Genomic DNA, 21,677 nt, shown 5'->3' with positions numbered 1-21,677 from the left:
TAGGTCACACTCTGCGGTGGAGTCGACTATCTGGTCAATGCGGGGGAGCGGGAATGGATCCTACGGGCAGGCCTTGTTGAGGTTGGTGAAGTCGACACACATGCGCTCCTTTCCTCCCTTTTTTGGCACAACGACCGGATTAGCCAGCCAATCAGGGTAGCGGACCTCGCGGATAACTCCTGCCGCCTCTAGCTTCCGGGTATCTTGAAAGATGAAAGCGTGTTTCTCAATAGACTGCCGCCTTGCCTTCTGCTTCACGGGGCGCACATTGGGGCACACGTTGACGTGATGCTCAATCACTTCCCTTGGGACCCCTGCTAACTGATCAGGTTCCCACGCGAACACCTTCTTGTTCGCATGCAGGAACCTGATCAGGGCCTTCTCCTGCTCGGGCTCGAGGTTGGCCCCTATGGTGAAGGTGGCGCTAGTGGACCCGTCCTCGTCGACTGGTACCTGCTTGGTTTTCGCTTTGTCTTGGGTGAATAGCTGCTTCTTTTTAGCCGGTGCAGCCCCTTTGGGCTCAAGGGCGTCGGTGCTAGTGGGCTGTGCCACCGCGGCTGCCCTAAAAACAAGCTGGAGCACCTGCAGCGCATCCCTTGTGTCTCCTGACACGGTGAGGACGCCGCTGCTCCCAGGCATCTTCATGAGGTTGTACGTCGGGCGAGTTGCTTCCATGAACCGAGCCAAGGCCGGATAGCCGAGGATGGCGTTGTAGGGGAGGCCAATGGGGGCGATGTCGAAGTCGATCAACTCCGTGTGGAAGTTTTTGTAGGTGCCGAAGGTCACTGGGAGGCGGATCTGTCCCAAGGAGGTGGTGGAACCAGCTCCGACGCCCGAGAAAGGCCTGCTGGGTTGGAGCTGCTCCAGCGGCACGTGGAGGAGGCTGAAGGCCTCCACCGAGAGCACGTTGAGGCTGGCACCACCGTCGATGAGGGTCCTGGTGACGGCCACATGGCAGATGGTGGGGGTGCACAGCATCAGGAGCGCGCCCGAACCGATGGGGTTGAAGGGGTGGTCCCCCGAGTCGAAGGTTAGATCGGCTTCGGGCTCCACCTAGCCCGGGGGGGGCTTCTCGGTGCTTGGAGGTGGTGTTGATCCGACGGGTGAATGGCTTGACGTGATGGCTCGAGGGCGGTGCCTGGGAGCCACCCAGGAGAGCTGCGACGACGGGCGGCGCTGGAGTTAGTGACGGTGTGGCGGTGCGGTCCTCTCGCCGCACCGAAGGATGCTGGGACGAGGCCTGCTGCTCATTCCCCGCCGGGCCGGTGGCGGCGTTGGTGGCAGGCGACGGGGAACGACAGGGGCGTCCGCCGACGGGTGCCGTTTGGGCGACGCGGGTGGCGAGAGCAGCCCGGCGCTCGGCGCGAGCCCAGCGGGCGTCAGCCATGGACACGACGGGAGATCGTACGCGAACAACGGAAGAGAGATTCCGGCGCACCCCCTACCTGGCGCGCCAAATGTCGGATTTTGGGTTCTGGCAGACCCTTGAGGTTCGAACACTGGGGTGCGCGCGGAGATCTCTCCCCTACCGATCTACGTCCAATCTCCTCGCGTGATCTAAACTGGAAACAACAAACAACACAAGGGACACAAGGTTTATACTGGTTCGGGCCACCGTTGTGGTGTAATACCCTACTCCAGTGTGTGGTGTGGTGGATTGCCTCAGGGGCTGATGATGAACAGTACAAGGGAAGAACAGCCTCGCGAGAGGTGTTCTTGAGGTGGTGTGATGAACTGCTTGGCTGAGTTCAATCGCCTCTCTCTCTCTCTATCTCTCTTTTTCGGTCCCTTCCTATCTGTCCTTTACTCTGTGATGGCTAGCTCTATTTATAGAGACCCTGGGCCTCTCCCCAAATAATGAGCGGGAAGGGCGCCAACAATTGGCCATTTCGAAGGGGAACATCCAGTACAAGTTATCCTGACCAAAGGTGGTCTTCGGCTGCCAAAAGGACTGGTGATGATGCCGTCTTGGGCTCCACGGTGACCTCCATCCTGCCGCTCTGCTGGTCTTGGTCTCGTTGCACTGGAATGGTAACCTTTGCCCGATGCCTTGGCCTGTGCTTGCCCCCTTTGCACCAAAGGGGAAACAAGGACACTACGCAGGCTGGTGCCCGCCTGGTCTCGAACGTCATGGCTTGCGTCACGGGCTCCTCGCGAGGTACCCCTGCCTTGATCTCTCCGCCTCCTCGCGAGCCTGCCTGACGAGACTGCCTCTGAGGAAGCTTCCTGTAGTCCGCCCCGCGAGGCTTGGCCCCTCGCGAGGGTCTTGAGCTTGAGCTGATGAAGATGGGCCGTGCTGGGCCCACACTTGAGCCACGCCACAGGCCGCAGGCAGGCAAGTCTGGGGACCCCCGTCCCCAGAACGCCGACAACCTCTCCGACAATCGGAGAGAGAAATCCTAATCTTGATCTATGCCAACTCAACAAGTACCATCGAAGACACCTGTAGAGCACCTTTATAATCACCCAGTTACGTTGTGACGTTTGGTAGCACACAAAGTGTTCCTCCGGTATTCGGGAGTTGCATAATCTCATAGTCATAAGAACATGTATAAGTCATGAAGAAAGCAATAGCAGTAAACAAACGATCAAGTGCTAAGCTAACGGAATGGGTCAAGTCAATCACATCATTCTCCTAATGATGTGATCCCATTGATCAAATAACAACTCATGTCTATGGTTAGGAAACTTAACCATCTTTGATCAATGAGCTAGTCAAGTAGAGGCATACTAGTGACACTATGTTTGTCTATGTATTCACACATGTATTATGTTTCCGGTTAATATAATTCTAGCATGAATAATAAACATTTATCATGAAATAAGGAAATAAATAATAACTTTATTATTGCCTCTAGGGCATATTTCCTTCAGACGCGCCGGAAGGGATCAGGGTCGTCGACGCCGGCCCATGCATCCGCCACAGCGGCATGAAAGCCGTCAAGCTTGATCCAAAAACATTCGAAGTGGAATCGTTTTGGGCCAGCGTGTTGTGTTGAGCAGTCCAAGAAGAGAGGGCAGTGGTCGGAGACGGTCGTGGCGAGGCACCAGAGAAGGCAGTGCGGCTGCGAAGTATCCCAGTCTGAGGTGCAGAGAAACCGATCGTTACACACAAGGGTGGGGGAGTCGCGCTCGTTCGACCAAGTATAGCGACGACCATGCATGTACACGTCACATAGCTCCATGTCACCGATGAAGTGTCGGAAGCGGCTCGAGGTGCGCCTATTGATGCGCCCATTGCTCTTGTCCTCGAATTAGGAGACGAGGTTGAAATCGCCGCCCAGGAGCCAGGGGCCAGCACAAGTGTCGCGAGTTTCCTGGAGGTCTTGCAGGAAAAGGATCTTCTCATCATCCTCCTGTGGCCCGTAGACGCCGAAGATCCACCATGGATGCGCTCCGGATGTGGTCGAAACGAGGGTCGTGATGTGGTGTTGACTGATGTAGGGGCTAGAGATGGAGACTTCGTTGCGATTCCAAGCTAGGAGAATGCCACCGCGCGTGCCAATCGTAGGGAGGAAGAAGTCCTCAAAGCAGGGACCAAGGGTCTCGATGACAATCGGCAACGAGAAAGAATCCAACTTGGTTTCTTGGAGGCACACAATGTTGGGAGAGACCGACGCAATGACGGAGCGGACCGCGGTACGTTTGGCCTAGCAGTTTAACCCGCGGACATTCCAGAAGAAAATTTTAAGAGTACAATCCATAAAAAATGAGTGGGGCGTTGGGGCGAAACGCACAGTGACTAGCTGGCAGAGATTGCGTGAGGAGCCGAGGGAGATCCGCCTCGGTCAGACAGCGCGCTAGAGGGGATGCGCCAGCCGTAGTAGTCCACGAAGGCTTGAACAACATCCTCGGCAAGTGGCTGCTCAAAGAGCTTGCTGTATCACTCGAGTGTTGCTGTGGAGGACGGCTCCCCCTCACGGATGAAGCCAAGACGAAGCGAAAGCACCCTTTTCGCCTTCGCTTCAGAATCCAGGCCCCGATCATTCTTGGCGATCTGGTGGCTCCTCCTACGTGTGAAGTTGGGAGGAAGCTCCTTTCGTTTCCGCTTTGGGCCTGGGGTGGGCAGCGCCGGTGTGTCACGGCGTTGTATTCCAAGGAGAAAATCCTGCAGCATCAAGTCGTCAGAGGCAGTTGGAGCGCCGCATGCATGAACCTGCATGGAAGGAGCGGTGGCGGTTCGTCCAGTTGGCGAGAAGGGGGTGGCCGCAGCGGAAAGCTGGCTGGGAGAGCGGTGGCCCGCCACAGGAGATAGGGGGACAGCGTGCAGGTAGGGGCCTCGGGTTCCGCATGTGCATCCAGTGGTGGGGGGGAAGGCACGTGATCAGGGGTGTCGGGATCCGACAGGAGGATCCCGCGCGACAGCACCGGGGCGGGGATGGCAGCCGAGGCCTGGTTGGCGGCCTCAGGATCCGGCAAGTGGGCCTCGCGTGGCAGCACCAGAGGGGGCGGGGTAGCCATCGTCTAATTGGCAGCCACGAGATCCGCCTGATCCGCTGACGGCCGGGCTGTCGGGAAAGGCGAGGCGGGGGTGTCGGCATCCCTGGCGCTAGCCAGGAGTGGGCCCCCGAAAGGCTCGCGAACAGGACTCGCAGGAGGGGAGTCCTCGTCAGGGTTGTGGTGGGGCCTGAGAGTCAGCAGTAGAGGAGGGTGACTGGGTGGAGCCGGGACGGACAAAGTGGGAGAGTGGTTCGCCACTTTCGCGCCCTGGTCAAGGCGGCTTTGCGCGGGTCCAAGACGGCTTTTGGCATGGGCCTGGGGGGCGTCAGCATGCAGAGGGTGGGGGCTAAGGATCCCACGTCCGTCGGAGGGAGGGTGGTCGCCGTCGACGGGAGTGTCGTCCAGCGCCATAGGTACCGGAAGTAGAGCTCGGGGCGGGCTGCGCGTCGGCACCGTTGCCGGAACAACGCGGGAAGTCGAAGTGGCGTGGCCAGGCAGCAGGGCACGACGGCGAAGGAGGTGCGCTGAACGGGTTACTATCGTCAGAAGGTGGCGGTGGCGGCAGCGCCGGGGCCGGGAGACGGAAGTCAGTGGTGCACGTCACATGGATGGTCACTGGGTAACGCAGGACCTCCATGGCGAACCGCTCGGCGGCGTCGGGGTTGGCTTTAGGGAGAACGGCGCATGCTCCGAGAGGTAGAGGTCGGATGCCCGAGGGATCAAGTCAGGGTTAGGGGTCCAGGCGGACAGCCGGAAGACGGACATGTCAGAGCCATCGCGGGTCTCGGGGGCGAGCTCGTCCACCAAGCAGAAGGGCGCGAGCAGGGAGATGGCAGACGATTTGTGCCAGCCGTGGTTGGGGATGCCGGAGAGTTCCAGGTCGACCCTGAAGCGGAGCGTGACCGGGTGGGCACCGGCGAGGCGGCTCCAGGGGTGCATGAGGAGGCGGAAACGCAGCCCGCGAGCGACGCCCGCAGCAAGGCGAGCACAATCCTCCATGCGCTAGAAGCGTAGCAGGAACTCCGCAGGGCCATGCCGGTGGACCGAGAACGCATCGGCAGGGATCTTGAAGCATCCGCTGATCAGGCCCGTGACGTTGGTGCAGGACACCCCGGAGCGGTGGCCGGCCACCGAGGCCACCAGGGCGTGCTGGAGCGCTACCTCGGCAGTGTCGATCTCGGCGGAGCGCGGGATGAAGCACGTCGCGGCGGCAGGGTGGAGAGCGGGGTGGCCAGACATCACTGTAGGCATGCCGGACGAGGAGGATCGCGTCGCGGCCGAGGACGACGAGGATGGTTGATGATCCAGCAGCATCCTGGAGCGGGGACGAGGCCGAGGGGGGCGGGGACTAAGCCGCCCCGGTGGTCGACGTCGACCGCGGCGGGGAGGGCGCTGGAGACACGGAGGGGGACGCCAAGGCGGGGGGAAGGGCACACGACCGCTTGGCTGGACCGGGCCCGTGGAGGAGCGCACGGGGCACGGTGCAAGCACGCGCCTTGTGCACAAAGAACCTGCAGCGGTGACAACGGATGTCCTTATGGCAGTCAATGCGGGGGTGGCCGGGGGAGAGACAGCGGGGGCACGCGCCGTCGGAGAAGGCCGGGGAGCGCGGGCGATTCGTAGCAGGGTGACGCAGGCGCTGGGGTCGCGGCCTCTTCCGGCGACGGTCCATGGCCACCTGCCAAGGCTCCTCGGAGGGCAGAGACGCGCAGTGGATCTTCGACCGCGGCCCCGACCGGCGAGAAGGGCCTGAGATGGGAGAGGGGGCATCGACGGAAGGCGCGGGAGAGGCGAGGAGGGCGTCGCGATAGGAGCATGCGACGGAGCCAGATCCGCCGAGGACGGGCTGGAGGCCAGCCAGCGCGGCACGGGGTGCTAACCATCGGGGGAGGGGGAGACGTCCATCAGGCAGCGGCCGGCGGGGCGCACAGATGAGGGGTGGCCGCCGGGGCCGGAGTGGCCACCGGCGCGGCTGGGCTCGCGGAGCGCTAGAGCGGGGGAGCGGGGGCGAGTTTTTCTTTTTGGCACTGTCGGCTATGCTTACAATTATTGATGATTACTCCAGAAAAATATGGCCTTATTTTTCTAAAAATATATATGATGTGTCTGATGCCTTTAGGGATTGGAAAGTTATGGTAGAAAGACAAACTGCGAGGAAGATAAAAATACTTCTCACTGACAATGGTATGGAATTCTAAAAGCTTTTAACAGTTATTGCAGAAACTTGGGCATCGTCAGGCACCACATCGTCCCATACACTCATCAACAGAATGGTGTGGTTGAGCGCATGAACATAATCATCATCTGCAGGGCTTGTTGCATGTTGTCCAATGCTCGCATGCACAAACATTTTTGGGATGAAGCCGCCTCCACCGCCTGTTACCTCATCAATGGATCACCATCCATTCCACTTAATCAGAAAACTCCCATTGAGGTATGGATTGGTACACTAGCTGATTAGTCACAGTTTAGAGTTTTCGGTTGCACTGCATATGCACACGTTGATAATGGAAAACTTGAGCCTAGAGCTATTAAGCTTGTGTTTGTTGGTTACGGTTCATGAGTAAAGGGATACAAGTTATGGAATCCTGAAACTAATAAGATTTTCATGAGAAAGGGTGTTGTTTTCAATGAATCTGTTATGTATCATGATGATCTATCCACGGGTACTTTTGATGAACAGCCTCAACGAGTTACTGTGCAGGTGGAGCAACTTGATGAGGAGGAAAATGTAATTGTGGATAATAATGATGTTGCTCCAGATGCACAGGTTGGTGATAATGGTGATGGTGCTCCAGATACAGAGGTCCATGATGATGATGTTGTGCAGCACTCACCCCCTGTTTTGCAGTGACAAGTTCAATCTCTTGTAGCCGGCAGGAGAAAGAGAGTCATTAACAAACCTAAACGCCTAATTGATGAATGTGACATTGTTCATTATGCTTTCAGTTGTGCAGAACATGTTGAGAACATCCATGAGCCATCCACATACACTTTGTTTCCGGTTACTGGGAGAAGTTGATTGCTGCTATGTAGGAAGAGATGTTTTCACTTGAGAAAAATGGCACATGGGATGTTGTGCGCTTTCCTAAACAAAAGAAGACCGTTCGCTGCAAATGGATCTTCAAAAGGAGGGAGGGCTTGTCTCCTAGTGAGCCCGCGAGATTTAAGGCAAAGTTAGTGGCTAAAGGTTTCAGTCAGATACCATGTATTGATTATAATGATGTGTTATTTTCAATTGTGAAGCATAGTTCCATTCATGCATTTTTTTGGTATTGTTGCTATGCATGATCTTGAGCTTGAGCAGGTAGATGTTAAGACTGCTTTTCTGCACGGTGAACTAGAGGAGGAGGTTTATATGGACCAAACAGAAGGTTTCATAATGCCTGGTAAGGAGAAATTTGTTTGCAAGTTAAAGAGGTCCCTATATGGTTTGAAACAATCTCCGAGACCGTGATATAAAATGTTTGATTCATGTATGATAGCACATGGATTTAAGAGGTCTGCATATCATAGTTGTGTTTACATTAAATTTATTGATGGATCACCTATATATACTCGTGTTGTTGTTTTATGTTGATAATATATTGATTGCTGCCAAGGGCAAGAAATATATCACTACTTTAAAGGCACGGTTAAGTAGTGAGTTTGAGATGAAGGATCTTGGTGCTGATAAGAAAATTCTCGGTATGGGACAAAAATTTTGATTTCTTATTTCTTAGTCAGCAAAGTTACATTAAGAAAGTTCTTCATCGTTTTAACATGCATGATGCTAAGTCGGTAAGCACTCCCATTCCTCCTCATTTCAAATTATCATCTTCTCATTGTCCAAGTAATGATGAAGAGTTTGAGTATATGTCAAGAGTTCCATACTCCAGTGTTAGTTTTTTAATGTATGCCATGGTGCGTTATAGGCCTGATTTGTCATTTGCAATGAGTTTGGTCGGATTTTCAGGTAGCTTCGTGGCACTTCCAATGCTTGTTTGAAATTTGGCAAGACTGGTGAGGGACTAGCTGGCTATGTGGATTCGGATTTTTCTTCCAGCGATTTGGACAAGAGGAGGTCCCTTACAGGTTATGTGTTCATAGTTGATGGTTGTGCCGTGAGTTGGAGGGTAATGTTGCAGCCAGTAGTTGCCCAATCTACCACTGAAGTAGAATATATGGCTATTGCAGAAGCATGTAAAGAGTCAGTTTGGCTGAAAGGTTTGTATGATGAGCTTTGTGGAGATAATTCTTGCATTAATTTGTCTTGTAACAGTCAGAGTGCCATTTACCTCACTAAGGATCAGATGTAAACCTCCTCCTCTAGTTCACCGTGCAAAAAACTGTAGGAAGTCACTGTAGCACAGTCTACGACCTCCCTGCCGACTAGGTTTGAAGCACCATCAAATCTAAGTCAAGGCAACCACGCTGGGTCGATCATGGACGATGCCAAAGCTACTGTTGCCCGACATCATATTTGTCAAAACCTCCATTATCAACACACACCGTAGCTACCACCTGTCACCTCCTCCTCCGCAGGCCTGGTTGGACCCTGATCTGGACGACTGCTAGACCATGTCGGTTGGATCGGTTGCCGGACCGCGGTTAGGCCAACTCCACCGCACGACCCCAAACGGACGTCCGCTTTGTCCGGATTTTGTCCGTTTGGGGGTGCCAATGAGGTCGTGTCCGCCCGGATTTGGATTTGCGTCGGCCGAGCGCCCACCGCAGCACACCCATCCCAAAAATTGTCCGGCTCGGTCATTTCAACAAACACATAAAAGACAGCCGGCGCCGCCCTCCCAAGCGGCCGCCACTCGCCAGGCCGACCGCGGCAGCCCACGCGCCGTGCTCGCCCGTCAACGACAAACCGCGCGTGCGTCGCAGCTCGACCGCCCGCCGCGCTTGCCGTTCGCCGTGTCGCCCGCCGCTTGCCGTGCCGCCCGCCGCTTGCCGTGCCACTCGCCGCTCGCCGTGCGGCACGCGCCCACGGCTGCAGCGGCTGGCTAGCTAGCCCGCATGCGTAGCGGCTCGCTAGCTTAGCCCGCACGCGGAATGCGCACACGGCCGCGGCGGCTCGCTAGCTAGCAAGCTCGCCGGCATGCACGCACGCTCGTATGCCTGAAGCTAGCTAGCTAGCCCGCAGGCACGCGTCGCATGCTCTCGTCGCCGTGCCTCGCCTGGCCGTCGCGCCTCACTCGTCGCCGCGACGTCGCTATGCCCGCTCGCTCTGTCGCGCGATGCGCACGCCCGCCCCCGCGACCTCGCCACGCCCGCTCGCTGTGCTCGCCGTCGGTCCGCGCCGCGCCTCGCTCGCCTGCGCGACCTTGCCACGCCCGCTCGCCACACTCGCAGCCGCACCGCTCCCCCTGCTCCGTGCTGCTGTTGCCGCAGTCGAGCTCTCCGCGGCCTGCCCGCCCCGCCGTACTTGCCGCTCACCGCCACCCGCCGCGCCACCGCGTCCTGCCCACCCTTGCTTGCGCGGACAGGTGGGTGGGTGGTGGGTCCCTTTTTGTTTCGATGACAGATGGGGCCATCATCTGCATGCACGGACGCAGCCGGACGCACGAGCGAGGAAAACGTCCGCATTCTGTCCGCTTTGACCCCAAAACCAGACCAAGTTTGGGCTGGGGATGGGTCAAAAGCGGACACAAAACGGAGAAAAGTCCGTTTGCGTCCGTGCGCTGGGCCGTCTGATTTGTCTGTTTTACCCCAAACGTATGGGGATAGACAGGATGGGGTCGCGCGGTGGAGTTGGCCTTAGAGCATCTCCAGCCGTTCACCCCCCAGGGCGCTAAAAAAGAGTGGTCTGGGGGCGAACCGGCGCTAGTTCGGCCCCTGGGGGCGACCTAGCTCCCAGCCACGCCCCCAGGACGTGAAAAATTTGAACTTGGTCGTTCCCGCTCACAAAAGACGCCACAAGTCGGGCGATCACAAGCCACAGTTCGGCGTACAAAAAATAGAGCGGTAGACGTTCACGTGCGCATCACTCGGCGGGCTCTGCCCCAGGCGTCGGCGGAGTTGGCGTGCGCGAGCTTGGCGGTGTCGGAGCAGCCTCTGCGCTGGGCGGTGTCGGCACGGCTTCGGTGGTGCAGGGCGTCTTGGAGGCGTCGTCACGCGGGCTGGGCGGCGGCGTCGGCGTGTGCGTCGGCGTCGGCGTCGGCGGCCTTGTCGAGGAAAGCTGGTTCAGGATGAGGCCGCGCTCCGCCAAGTACCACGCCTTGACCGCCTCGTCGGTGCTCTGGAGTATGTCCGCCCCGCCCAGCAAGAAAGCCAGGTCGGTGTTTCTCTTCTTCGCGGCGACGTTCGTCTGGAGCAGGTCGAGCTTGACGCCGCTGCTCGACATCAACGCCAACCACCGCGCCTCGGTCTTCTCTTCACGAAGGACGGCACGAGCCTGCGCGTCGACGAGGCAGTGCTCGATGGACTCCTGCACTCGAGCGGTGGCCGCGTCGGCGTATTTCTCCTTCTTGGCAACTTTGTTGCCATCCAGCCGCCCTTTCGATGCGCCAGGAGTCGGCGCGTCCGTCTTGTAGGTCTCCTTGGCCTTGTCGAGGGTGCGCCGGACTTCCGCCCACTTCTCGCACTTGTCAATGCGCTTGTAGACGTGGAGGTACTTGAATTCGGCGTCGCTGTTGCTCTGCCGGTACAGGGCGAACATGCGCAGCAACTGCGCGGAGGAAGAAACAGTTGGCGCGCGTACACGGCGAAGAGAGGCGGGAGGCCGGCGTGGCATACCTGATCCTCGACGCTGGCGCCGCTCTCCGGGCGAGCCGCGACCTCCTCGACGACCCCATGCCATTTGTTGCACGCCCCCAATGGTTTGCCATCGCCTTGGAGCCGCACTGCATGTAGATGCCTTTGAAGTAGGGGTCGACGAGTTTGCGCTCGTCGAACTTGGCCTTGATGCGGTCCCAGTACGTGTCGATGCTCTGGTTCGTGTCGGTCGTTGGGTCGAGGCAGACGACTTTCCATGCTTCGGCGAGGCATTCCTCCTCCTTGGACGCCCACTTGATGCGCGGCTCGCCTGTCCTGGCCGCATGCTTCTTCTTCTTGCGCCCCCTCGCCGTCGCAGGCGTCGGCTCCTCCTCCTCCTCCTCCTCCTCCTCGTCGTCGTCCTCCTCCTCCTGCTCCTCCTGCTCGTCCTCGCCGTAGACGTAGCGGAGCTCGCCGTCCATGCTGCCACTGAGATCGACCACCTCGTCCTGGGTGACGAACCCGGGAGATGCGGCGGCCGCGGCCGAACCTGCCGCGATGATGTCGTCCATGTTGGCCTTGGTCTCGTCGGTGTCGCCGAGGTGCGAGAAGGGCAGCGGGCCACGACGTAGTGGGGGCGTCGGGGAGGAAGCGTAGGCGGGCGGCGAGTAGTTGTATGGAGGGTACTGCACGCCGGCCAAGACGGAAGAGGCCGTGCGCTGGGCCGGGTATCCATGGGGAAGGTGATGTTTGGGTTGAACCCACCGTGCGCGTCCCCGTCGGCGTAGCCCGGCGAGGGCGATCCCCATGGCTGCGAAGAGCCGACACCTTGCTGGCCCCAGGACGCGTACTGGGCGTGGCTTCCGGGTGGATTCATCATCCCCGCGCGAGTCGCCTCGGCCTCGGTTTGGTCCGCCGAGGCAGCCGCAGCCGCGCGCGCCGCGTTGTCGTGGGCCTTCTTGGCGATGGCCCTATTCCGCCGGTCGGCGGTGACAGCCTCCCGCCGCTGAACTTTCGCCCTTCACTCGGTGTTTGACATGCCCGGTGGCTTGATCGGCGGCGCCCTCGGCTTCCTCTGCTTCGGCTGGGCGACGGAGGCGGTCGCGGTTGCCGTCGCGCGGGGGGCGACGTACTTCTTCGGTGGCATGGCGGCCGACTGGGAGGAAGGCGAGCGGGAGGGAGATTGGCGGGAGGAAGGAAGAGTACGGGAGGGAAGTGGGGAAAACGCGGGAAGAAACGGCGGGAAGAGGCGCTCGTCTCGCCGACAGGGCGGACCCACGCGCCCTTTTCGCTTGTGCCGGCGCCCTAGGCGTCCTAGGAAGCCGGGTTCGGACTAGGTCCGCCGGCACCAGTTTCGCCCCAAGCCGGCAAAAAACGAGTTTCTGAAGACGCGACTGGACCGTTTTTTCGGCGCCGGCACGGTAAAAACGTCTGAAAAGGACCTGTTGGGGGCACGGCTGGAAATGCTCTTAGCCACGTCCTGCCGCTGCAGTCTCTCCTGGCCGAGTGGCCCATCGCCCGGAGCTATCCACTCGTGAGGGCAGAGCAACTGCCGGCGGCGGCGGCGGCACGAAGCAATGTAGACCGACATGGGGGAGGAGAGGACGGGGAAGAAGGGAACACCCTGCCGCCGCCATGCAACGCATGGAGCTTTGCCCCCGCGTGGCCAGCCGGCGATGGAGAGGAGAGGCAGCGTGAAGAACAACAGATTTTGGGTGATGCGCGGCCGCCGCTCGAGTTGCCTGGAGGGGACGCAGGGGCCAGATTAATTTTTTCGGAGACCCAAATCGTCGTTTCGAAATATGAGTAGATGGAGGGAGTATTTGGAATTAATCATGAAATTGAGTAATTTTCCAAAACTGGAACCAAGTCTTCCTTTTCTCCAAAAAAGGAAAAGGACAAGGCGAAGTCTTCTTCGCTGAAGAGCAAGCGTCGCTCTCCATTTCCGACCATGAAAACTAGCACCAAGATGGGCAAAGATGCCCGTAGAAGCCGGCAAGCTCGTGCCCGGCAGCGGCTTGGAACCGGTCGTCCTCGTCCTTCCACGCCCTCCGGCCCTGTCCTCTCTAATTTAACCCCACTAGGCCTTCCCGATTTTGCCTGACCTCGTCCCCCCTTAACCTCCCCTCCTCCTGCTATTCCACTCGCACCCTTCCTTTCAGGAGGAGAAGGTCCAAGGGGGGATCAGTTCCATTGCACTTGATCCCATTTTCTCTTCCTGGTTTGCTTTTGCCATTTTTTGATTCGTGAGGTCAAATAGAGCCCGGTTCCTCCCCCCTTCCCTCAGAGGCGCTGCCGCCTTTCTTGGCTTCTTGATTGGGTTCCGGCTGCTGCTACATTCTTGATTCACTTGGAAAATGATCAAGTGGGGGATCAGCAGCGGGACGCCCGCGGATGCGTACTACGAGATCCGCTCCGATTGCACAGACGATGTGCCCAAAAGCAAGTTCAAGATCAAGGTTTGCTTTCCTTTTTCCTTCTATTTCATTTTGTGTTTGTGTGGTAGCTGTTGGGCCTACCGAAATGTACTGGTTCTAGGCAAAATGGGATATTCATGGCATTGGAGTATGTACAATGCAATATCGATGATATGAATGAAAATGACGAAGAATCTCGAGGAAAAACATTACACGAGTGAAAATATGGAGAATTTATTTTTGAGTTGAAAATATGGAGAATCTAAGGGTGTATCATTGCAATAAAAATATTTTTTGCTTTTGCAGAATAATTTTGGAGTAATTTCCTTTTGTGAATGTGAATGTGTTGCAAATGACAGTCGAACTATTTGTTTCTTAATTTATCACTGATTTTGTACAAAATGACAAACAATATTCACCACATTGCAACATATATAGGTTTTCCTGAACACACATCAAAATGCACGTCATTTTGTATCAGAGAAAGAAGACAACCAGACCCGCCAAAAAGATACAAAACTAACAAAGCAGAACAAAAAATGGAAAAAAAACCCGAAACAAAGGCCTAAATAGGACAAAGAAGTAAAATGTAGCATTTATCATCAGGTTAAATGAAAGCGAGGAAGTTGGCACGGGGTTAATACAATTAGAGATAGGAAGTTTGTGCATGTTTAGTTACTTCTAATCATAGTTGCCGTGAAAACTCGTTTTTTTATGTGCTTCTACTGATTTTAAAGCTCAATGTTACTTACTTTCAAGCATGATGATTTGTGGTGGTGCTTGTAAATAAGGCTGCAATGTGCTTTAAATTTCGTATTTTCCATCTTAGTTCTTGGGAGAGCACTGGGGAACATACCTATTATGATCTGCAATGGTGTTAAGGCCACTCTTGTTTCTTATGTATGGAGTAGAGTCCTTTCTTATTCTGAGCAACTTAGTATTGTCCCTTTGTTTCAGGCTGGCAAAACACTGAGTGTTCGGAAATGGCAAGCTGCATTTAATCCTGATGGCTGTCTTGACATTGTCTCGGTCCTAAGCCGGATACAAAAAGGAGTAAGATTCCTCAATTTAGAGTTTTTTCTGAGTTTCAAAATACGCTATTGTTAGACAGTTGTCTTCTTATATGCATTGTGATTGTGCATGGTTAACAATCTAAAGATCATAAATGGTTTATTTTGTTCTTTTAGGGTGTTCACCCGACTGTCAGGGGGGAGGTTTGGGAGTTCTTACTTGGCTGCTTTGATCCGAGGAGTACCTTTGATGAGAGGGAGGAGATCAGGCAAATAAGAAGGTACTGTCCTTCCTTAGAGCATCTGGTGTGCAATTTTGCTACTGCACACTACCTTGAAGAGTGATGTCATCGTGTGCACATCTTAACCATGCATCTGACATCCATTATACGGCTGTCCGCTCACGCTATTTATTTCAAATTTGAGTTGTTGAATTATGTCTGAAGATAGTTTAACCAAACAGTAAGCATGGAGTTTGTCCTTATCTAAATCAGCCATATTGCTCCAAAAAAATTGTTGCCTACTTAATGTACTCTATCCCCCAAAAAGGATAGTGCCTTCCAAAAACAATAAACGTATGCTTACATAATGAGAAAAAGGAGGCAATTGTGGGTATCATCAGGAGCATGCCAATTTTTCTGTAACTGTTAATCATGCAGTGGCCATTGTAATATCCAAGCATTACAGTTATGTTTCCCATGATATCTCTAATAATTTATTTTTATGATTTTCAGCAGTAGATAACTGTAAATAGAACACTGTGTTCACTTGGTCTGAAGTGTTTTACCTGATGATTTATGCAGGCTACAATATGCTAGATGGAAGGAAGAATGCAAAGAGATGGATTCTCATGTTGGTAGTGGTAAGGTTATCACAGCACCACTTATCACTGAGGATGGAAGACCTATCAAGGATCCTTTGGTTTTACTTGAGGCTACTTCAAACCAAAACACCTCAGAGGGTGCTTCAACTAGCAGCCACAATGGAATTGAAGTAGACGAATCTGCAGAATGTATTACTGACAAGCAAATTATTGAATGGAAGCTTACATTACATCAAATTGGTACAGTTTAACCCTTATGTTTCTCTACTTTGACTCTTTTCACCCAATTTCTTCTGATTTTTGAAAATAATATAGGACTTGACGTGCTACGTACTGACCGCACCATGGTATTTTACGAGAACAAGGAAAATCTTTCAAAGTTGTGGGATATTCTAGCCGTGTATGCATGGATTGACAAAGATGTTGGTTACTGTCAAGGTGCGCTACATCTGACTTGCACAGGAAACTTAGTATCCAGACAAGCTTACAATGTAACTTGTATATCTCACAGGAATGAGTGATTTATGCTCACCAATGATTGTGCTACTCAACGATGAGGCAGATGCGTTTTGGTGCTTTGAGAAGTTGATGCGTAGATTGGTATGCCTTGCCCTCCATGTTTTCTCATGACATCTTTCCTCTAATTATAAAAGTAACCATTGTGCATTTGTTCTACTAGAAATTACCTAGAATTGATTTCTTTTTTCTTTGTCATTATTCTAACCATCTGATGTTTGATCTTTAAAGCGAGGAAATTTCAGATGCACAGATCAATCTGTTGGGGTGGCTAACCAACTTCAGCACCTTGCATCTATCATTCAGGTGCTGGACCCCAAGCTACATGACCACCTAGGTATAAATTTCTGGACCGATCATATTGTGAAACATCTAATCTTCTTTTCTCTGGTTTACCTATGGTTTTATAATATTGTTGAGTTCTGGACACAGAAACACTTGGTGGAGGTGACTATCTTTTTGCATTCCGTATGTTCATGGTTCTATTTCGACGTGAGGTGTCATTTGGGGACTCCTTGTACCTGTGGGAGGTATGAAGCTATCCTAATAACAATATAGTATGATGAGTATTGCTAGAACCAGACAATCGATTTTGACATCTCATTTTTCTGTTTGATGGTTGTTCTAAATTATTATATGCTGTACATTTTATAGAATGTGAGATAGATGGTGGAAAGTTACTTTAGGGGGGATCACAAAATCCTGTTGGCTTAGGCAAAAGATCAACATGACAATTCCCTTTTTTTGGAAATGTAGTTTGTGGAGTCTTTTGAAGGGGAGCCTTGACCCAACGGTAAAGCTGTTGCCTTGTGACCATGAGGTCACGGATTCGAGTCCTGGAAACAACCTCTTGCAGAAATGTAGGGAAAGACTGCCTACTATAGACCCAAAGTGGTCGGACCCTTCCCCGGACCCTGCGCAAGCGGGAGCTACGTGCACTGGGCTGCCCTTAGTTTGTGGAGTCTTTTAGATGTATCATCGTTTCAAATTAACTTCCAATTGAAAATGGGATGGTAAACCAAAAAAGAGAATTTTGCCATGAATAGTAACTTTGTTCTTTCATTTATTATTTTGTCAGAATTTTCTCTTTTTCATTACTCTCGACATAGAGAGTTAGAGCTTCAATAATACAGATTGGCTAAGTCCATTGAAAAGTACACTGTCTACAACCTGGTTTGGATTCTTCGACTTTTATTTTGTGCTTAAACTAAAGGGTTTGCATGCATGTTGCATTTGATATCTCTCCTTTACTGAAATTATCAAATAGGTGTTCCATTATTTGTTACACGTGGACGAACTTAGTGGCTTGCTTCCTCTTGAGGAAAAAAGAAAGATAATAACACGTTTCCATCTATTTGCAAAGTAGGGTGGTTTGTGTGCTTGCATGAAAAAAAATCTCACAAAATTGTAAGCACTGATATTTATTTGGTATTGGCAAACGTTAAGTGGTATTTGTATCGGAATGAGTTTCTGTTAGTTGCTTCTGATTCTCTTATCTGATTTTTAAAACCTACCAACAGATGATGTGGGCTCTCGAATACGATCCGGATATCTTCTTTGCAGCATGTGAAGAAGCAAGCGGTGCACATAAAAAAGTATCGAAATCAAAATTAAGAGGAGTGCGCCATTTTGCCAAGTGGGATAAGGACAAGGACAAGGACAAGGACAAGGACAAGGACAAGGACAAGGATGTCTCTGAGGAAACTGATGGCCCAGTTCCCATTTCAGTTTTCATGGTTGCAAGTGTGCTCAAGGAAAAGAGAGAAAAACTGTTACAAGAAGCTAGAGGACTGGATGATCTTATTAGGGTACTGGACCAAAACCTGACTTTTCTTTCTCTTCAAAATTCCCAATCAATTTTAAGCAAGTTGCCAACGACTAAGCTTCTTTTTAGTTAAAAGAAGGCCAATTTTAAGCACATCTCCTAAAATTAAATCAAATTTGAGCCCATATTATATGTTTGTATATCATCATGTGTTCTGTATCTGCAACTCCTGCATTTGTTTCCTTTCAGATATTGAATGATGTAAATGGGAATTTAGATGCGAAAAAAGCCTGCGCTGGAGCTCTGAAACTTCACAAGAAATACCTCAAACTGGTAAGTTGCTATTCTTCTCACTTTTATTTGCAATAACCTGACTAGATTTAGTGTCATATAAACAGATAAAGTACTCCAATACCCTAGCTACTAGACTATCAATGAGACAAAGAAAATCTAAAATACACTGGAACTGGCAAAGAAAACCTACAAATGTAACTTTGTTCATTTTACAGGTACAGGCAAAGAAAACCTAAAAAGGCACCGGAAGATATGCTTCCACTGAGGGATTCTTTACCATTTGAATCTACACATACACGACCATATTTGGCACAGAAACAGCGAGTGAAGGTTCTCATGGGTGGTCATAATCGGAAGATGGCCCCAGATACAGGATAGATGCAACTTCTGTATGTAATGATATCACATTCTCTGTATCCCACATAAGTTCATATGCTTGTACAGACATGGTGCTGTGGGTACCTTGCAAAAATAATAATTACAATTCAAGTTGAAATGTCATGCATGTTGAGATTCACCTGGAGAGAATATTGTAGCCACAGAAGTACAGAACTTTGTTCCAAGAAAATTTGACGCCTTACACTGCACGATTTTGCTACCTTGTGTTCTGAATCTATTATCTATCTATTAGTATTATATTATTAGAATAAGAGACAAACAAGCCACCCCATTGTTCCACTTAAATTATCTCTACCATTAAAATTTGATACCTACGGCTAAGATTTAAAAGAAGCAAAGGTTAAATATATCATTAATGTCACGTACAAAGTCTTTTTTTGGACACGGGATTAGTGCGATCACAAACTAATCCAAAGGAGTCATGCTGTAAAAGAAGCTAATGAAATGGGGGTTGTGCTATAAAAGTAAGGAAAAACTCCGGTTGTCCCTAAAAAACAGAGCTATCAGGTTGGGTTAAAGAAGAGTAGTTCGGTTCCGAGTTCAAAACAGATTGAACTGCGCAGAGGATTCTTGTGGGAAGGGAAGGAGCTCGCAAATGGTGGGAAGTGCCTGGTTAGCTGGAAAGTGGTTTGCTGGCCGACTGGCTTCGGGGGGCTAGGAATTTCAGACCTCACAGCACAGAGTATTGCCTTGCGGCTGCAATGGATGTCGATGCACTGGACTGACCCGGACAAGGCCTGGAGTGGCTTACCGCTGCCCTCTGACCCCAAGGTGCTGAACCTATTTGCGGCCTCAGCCAGATTCCACCTCGGGGATGGTCAACGTATCAGGTTCTGGCTCGACCCATGGATGGATGGACTAGCTCACTGTCATCGGTTCCCTGCACTATTTCTCTTTTGCACGAGGAAGAAGCTCTCGGTGGCGCAAGCTATGGACGATAACCGATGGACAAGACACCTTAAGACTACCATCTCGCCGCAAGCCATCCGCGAATTCACAAGTCTATGGGCAATGATGCAAGTTGTGGTTCTCGGTGATCAGCAAGACACGGTTTCTTGGAGGCAGACTGCTAATGGTGAATTCTCCATCGCGTCCGCATACACCATTCAATTTGAAGGCTCTCAGCGTTTGGTTTGCAAGCAACTCATTTGGCAATCAGATGCTACCCTGAAATGCAAGACTTTCTCTTGGATGGCCGCCCTGGGGAAGATCTTGACTGTTGATAACCTTGCAAAGTGAGGCTGGCCACATAACCCACTTTGTCAGCTTTGTGGTGTTGAGCAGGAGACAGCGCCTCATTTACTAGCTGCTTGCACCTTCGCCGTTGACCTCTGGAACAGGGTGCTTCATCGTTGCGGGCTGCCAAACACGCTCGGACCAACACCCACAACCTCCTCGTTGCTTCCATGGTGGGAGCGGAGCAAACAACAAATCCCGAAGACCTACCATAAAGCTTGGAACTCGCTGATCCAAATCGTATGGTGGCACACTTGGAAGGAAAGGAACGCGCGTATTTTCGACAACAAGGTCTCAACTGTTGATCAGGTGACGTCCCGCATCAAGACATCGAGCAATGGACGGCTGCCGGCAAGACCAAGATCGCAATGCTGATTCATAGACCTAGAGAGCCCGATTAATTAGCTAGAGAAACCTTTCCTTAGGTGTGCGGTGGGATACTCCCTTTGTAACCCTTTTTGATGTAACATAAAACAATCTTCTTCTGTTAAATTGTGATCCAAATGCTACCGTATTGGACTAGACGTAGTACATACGGTGTGGGCCTTTGCATTGGTACCAATGCGTACAAGTACAACTCGTTTACTTGTCCTCCAAGGACTCTCATATATTGCCCTCATATATACCCCATGTAGTCGCACCTCAGACGGTCTGTCGTCTCGTGCTTGTAATACTCCTCCTCATAGTGATTGCGCCTTCGTGCGTCTGTGGTTTTCTTCCGCAAGGATTTCCACGTAAAAATCAGTGTCTCTCGTGTCTTGTTTTATCTCGTTATTATCTAACAAGTGGTATACAGAGCCAAGTTGAAGATACGAGATTTGAGACGAGAAATTGGGGTTATCTGTGCGTGCCGCCGCAACGTCGTGCGATCCGCCGAGTTCGACAGGATTTGACGGCTCATCGTCCGTGTCCAGGTCAGGTTCGGAGACTGACTTTTCTCTAGGCCGAGATCGAGACGAATCCAGCAGCTCGCGTATTGTGGGATTTATTCTGGCCGCCGCTGCTCCCGAGTCTCAAGGCGATAGAAGCAAAGCTGCAGCAGGAGACACATCAAATCCATCGAGTCGACGTGCTGCGTGTGTGAAGACCAATTCCATCGGTAGTACTACTTCAAGTAGAGACGTGTCATCGTGCGGGACATCTCCCCCGCGCCTCCCTCCCCGCGCGCCGCTGGCCGCTCCGGCCGCGGCGGCCACCCACCAGCCTTAATGGCGACGTCTCCTCCGCCATCGCCAGCTGCGAGCGCAAGCTCCGGACTGGATCCACCAGCGTGGGATATTCCTGTTTCCCCTGGTCCGTCCGAGGTGCCGGAAACACATTTGGAGGCTTCCCCAGATCCGGCCGACTGGCCGCAGATCTAGCAGCAATCCTCGCTGCCGCTGGCCGCGGCGCCTTCAAGCGAGGCCGAGCTACCGCCCCCCCTATGCAGCGCCTTAAATCCATCATCGTCGCCCCCCAGCTGTCCAGATTTCTGTTTTGGGATGGACGGTGGGTGGACCGAGGTCAGCCACCAGAAGAAGAAACGCCCTGCCTTTGGCTCGCCGGGCTACAGGGCACGCCTCGGGGTGCAGCGGCCGGACCGGCGCAGTGGCTTCAATGTGGACGCCGCCCGCACGGCCTTCTTAAGTCGGTTCCGCGGCCGCTGCTTCTGTTGCCTCAGCAAGAAACATCGCCGCGCGGACTGCCGTGATCCCATTCACTGCATCCTCTGTGAGCTGCCCGGCCACATAGAGAAGCAGTGCCCACAAAATCAGCGCTCCAGGCCTAGGCAAGCCGCTCCTCCGGCGCCAATCCACTCGGGCCTCTGCTTCCCGCCGCCTGCTGCATCCACCATGCCCACCACCCCGGCCATGCAGCGCCACATCGACCCCTCCCTCTGCCCCAGAGAGAGCTACTCGTTGACCATGTCTTCCCCGGCGATGGAGCAGGCCATTTTCTTCCTACGCAACCACGCCGTCACCATGACTGCGACGGACGGCGTCAATGCCACGTCCCCCATGGTGGTGGGCCGCGTGCTGGAGGCGCAACTTGCCGTCCTAGTGAGCCAGCTGCGTGTCACGGCTCACCACCCGGAGCACTACCTCGTCATCTTCAGC

The 21,677-nt window shown here is 53.0% G+C and overlaps 1 protein-coding gene across 2 annotated transcripts; it reads left to right on the top strand.

Annotated features, from left to right (window-relative positions):
- The first annotated feature begins 12,637 nt into the window (after positions 1–12,637).
- On the top strand, positions 12,638–18,461 carry LOC125536813 (rab GTPase-activating protein 22-like). Of its 2 annotated transcripts, XM_048700084.1 has the most exons (12): positions 12,638–13,580; positions 14,496–14,591; positions 14,726–14,829; positions 15,352–15,611; positions 15,687–15,809; positions 15,883–15,971; positions 16,119–16,224; positions 16,320–16,417; positions 17,408–17,533; positions 17,570–17,695; positions 17,902–17,985; positions 18,162–18,461. In XM_048700084.1, the coding sequence occupies exons 1-12, from the start codon at positions 13,479–13,481 to the stop codon at positions 18,180–18,182; spliced, it is 1,335 nt and encodes a 444-aa protein (XP_048556041.1). In that variant the 5' UTR covers positions 12,638–13,478; the 3' UTR covers positions 18,183–18,461. The 2 variants fall into 2 exon arrangements, with proteins under 2 accessions (XP_048556041.1, XP_048556040.1); XM_048700083.1 differs by having other exon boundaries at positions 17,408–17,695.
- Positions 18,462–21,677: the final 3,216 nt, after the last annotated feature.

This window comes from Triticum urartu, chromosome 2 (assembly GCF_003073215.2).
Source record: "Triticum urartu cultivar G1812 chromosome 2, Tu2.1, whole genome shotgun sequence".
Classification (NCBI taxonomy): domain Eukaryota; kingdom Viridiplantae; phylum Streptophyta; class Magnoliopsida; order Poales; family Poaceae; genus Triticum; species Triticum urartu.
The sequence above is the reverse complement of the archived record's forward strand: the minus strand, read 5'-3'. Positions and strand labels throughout refer to the sequence as shown.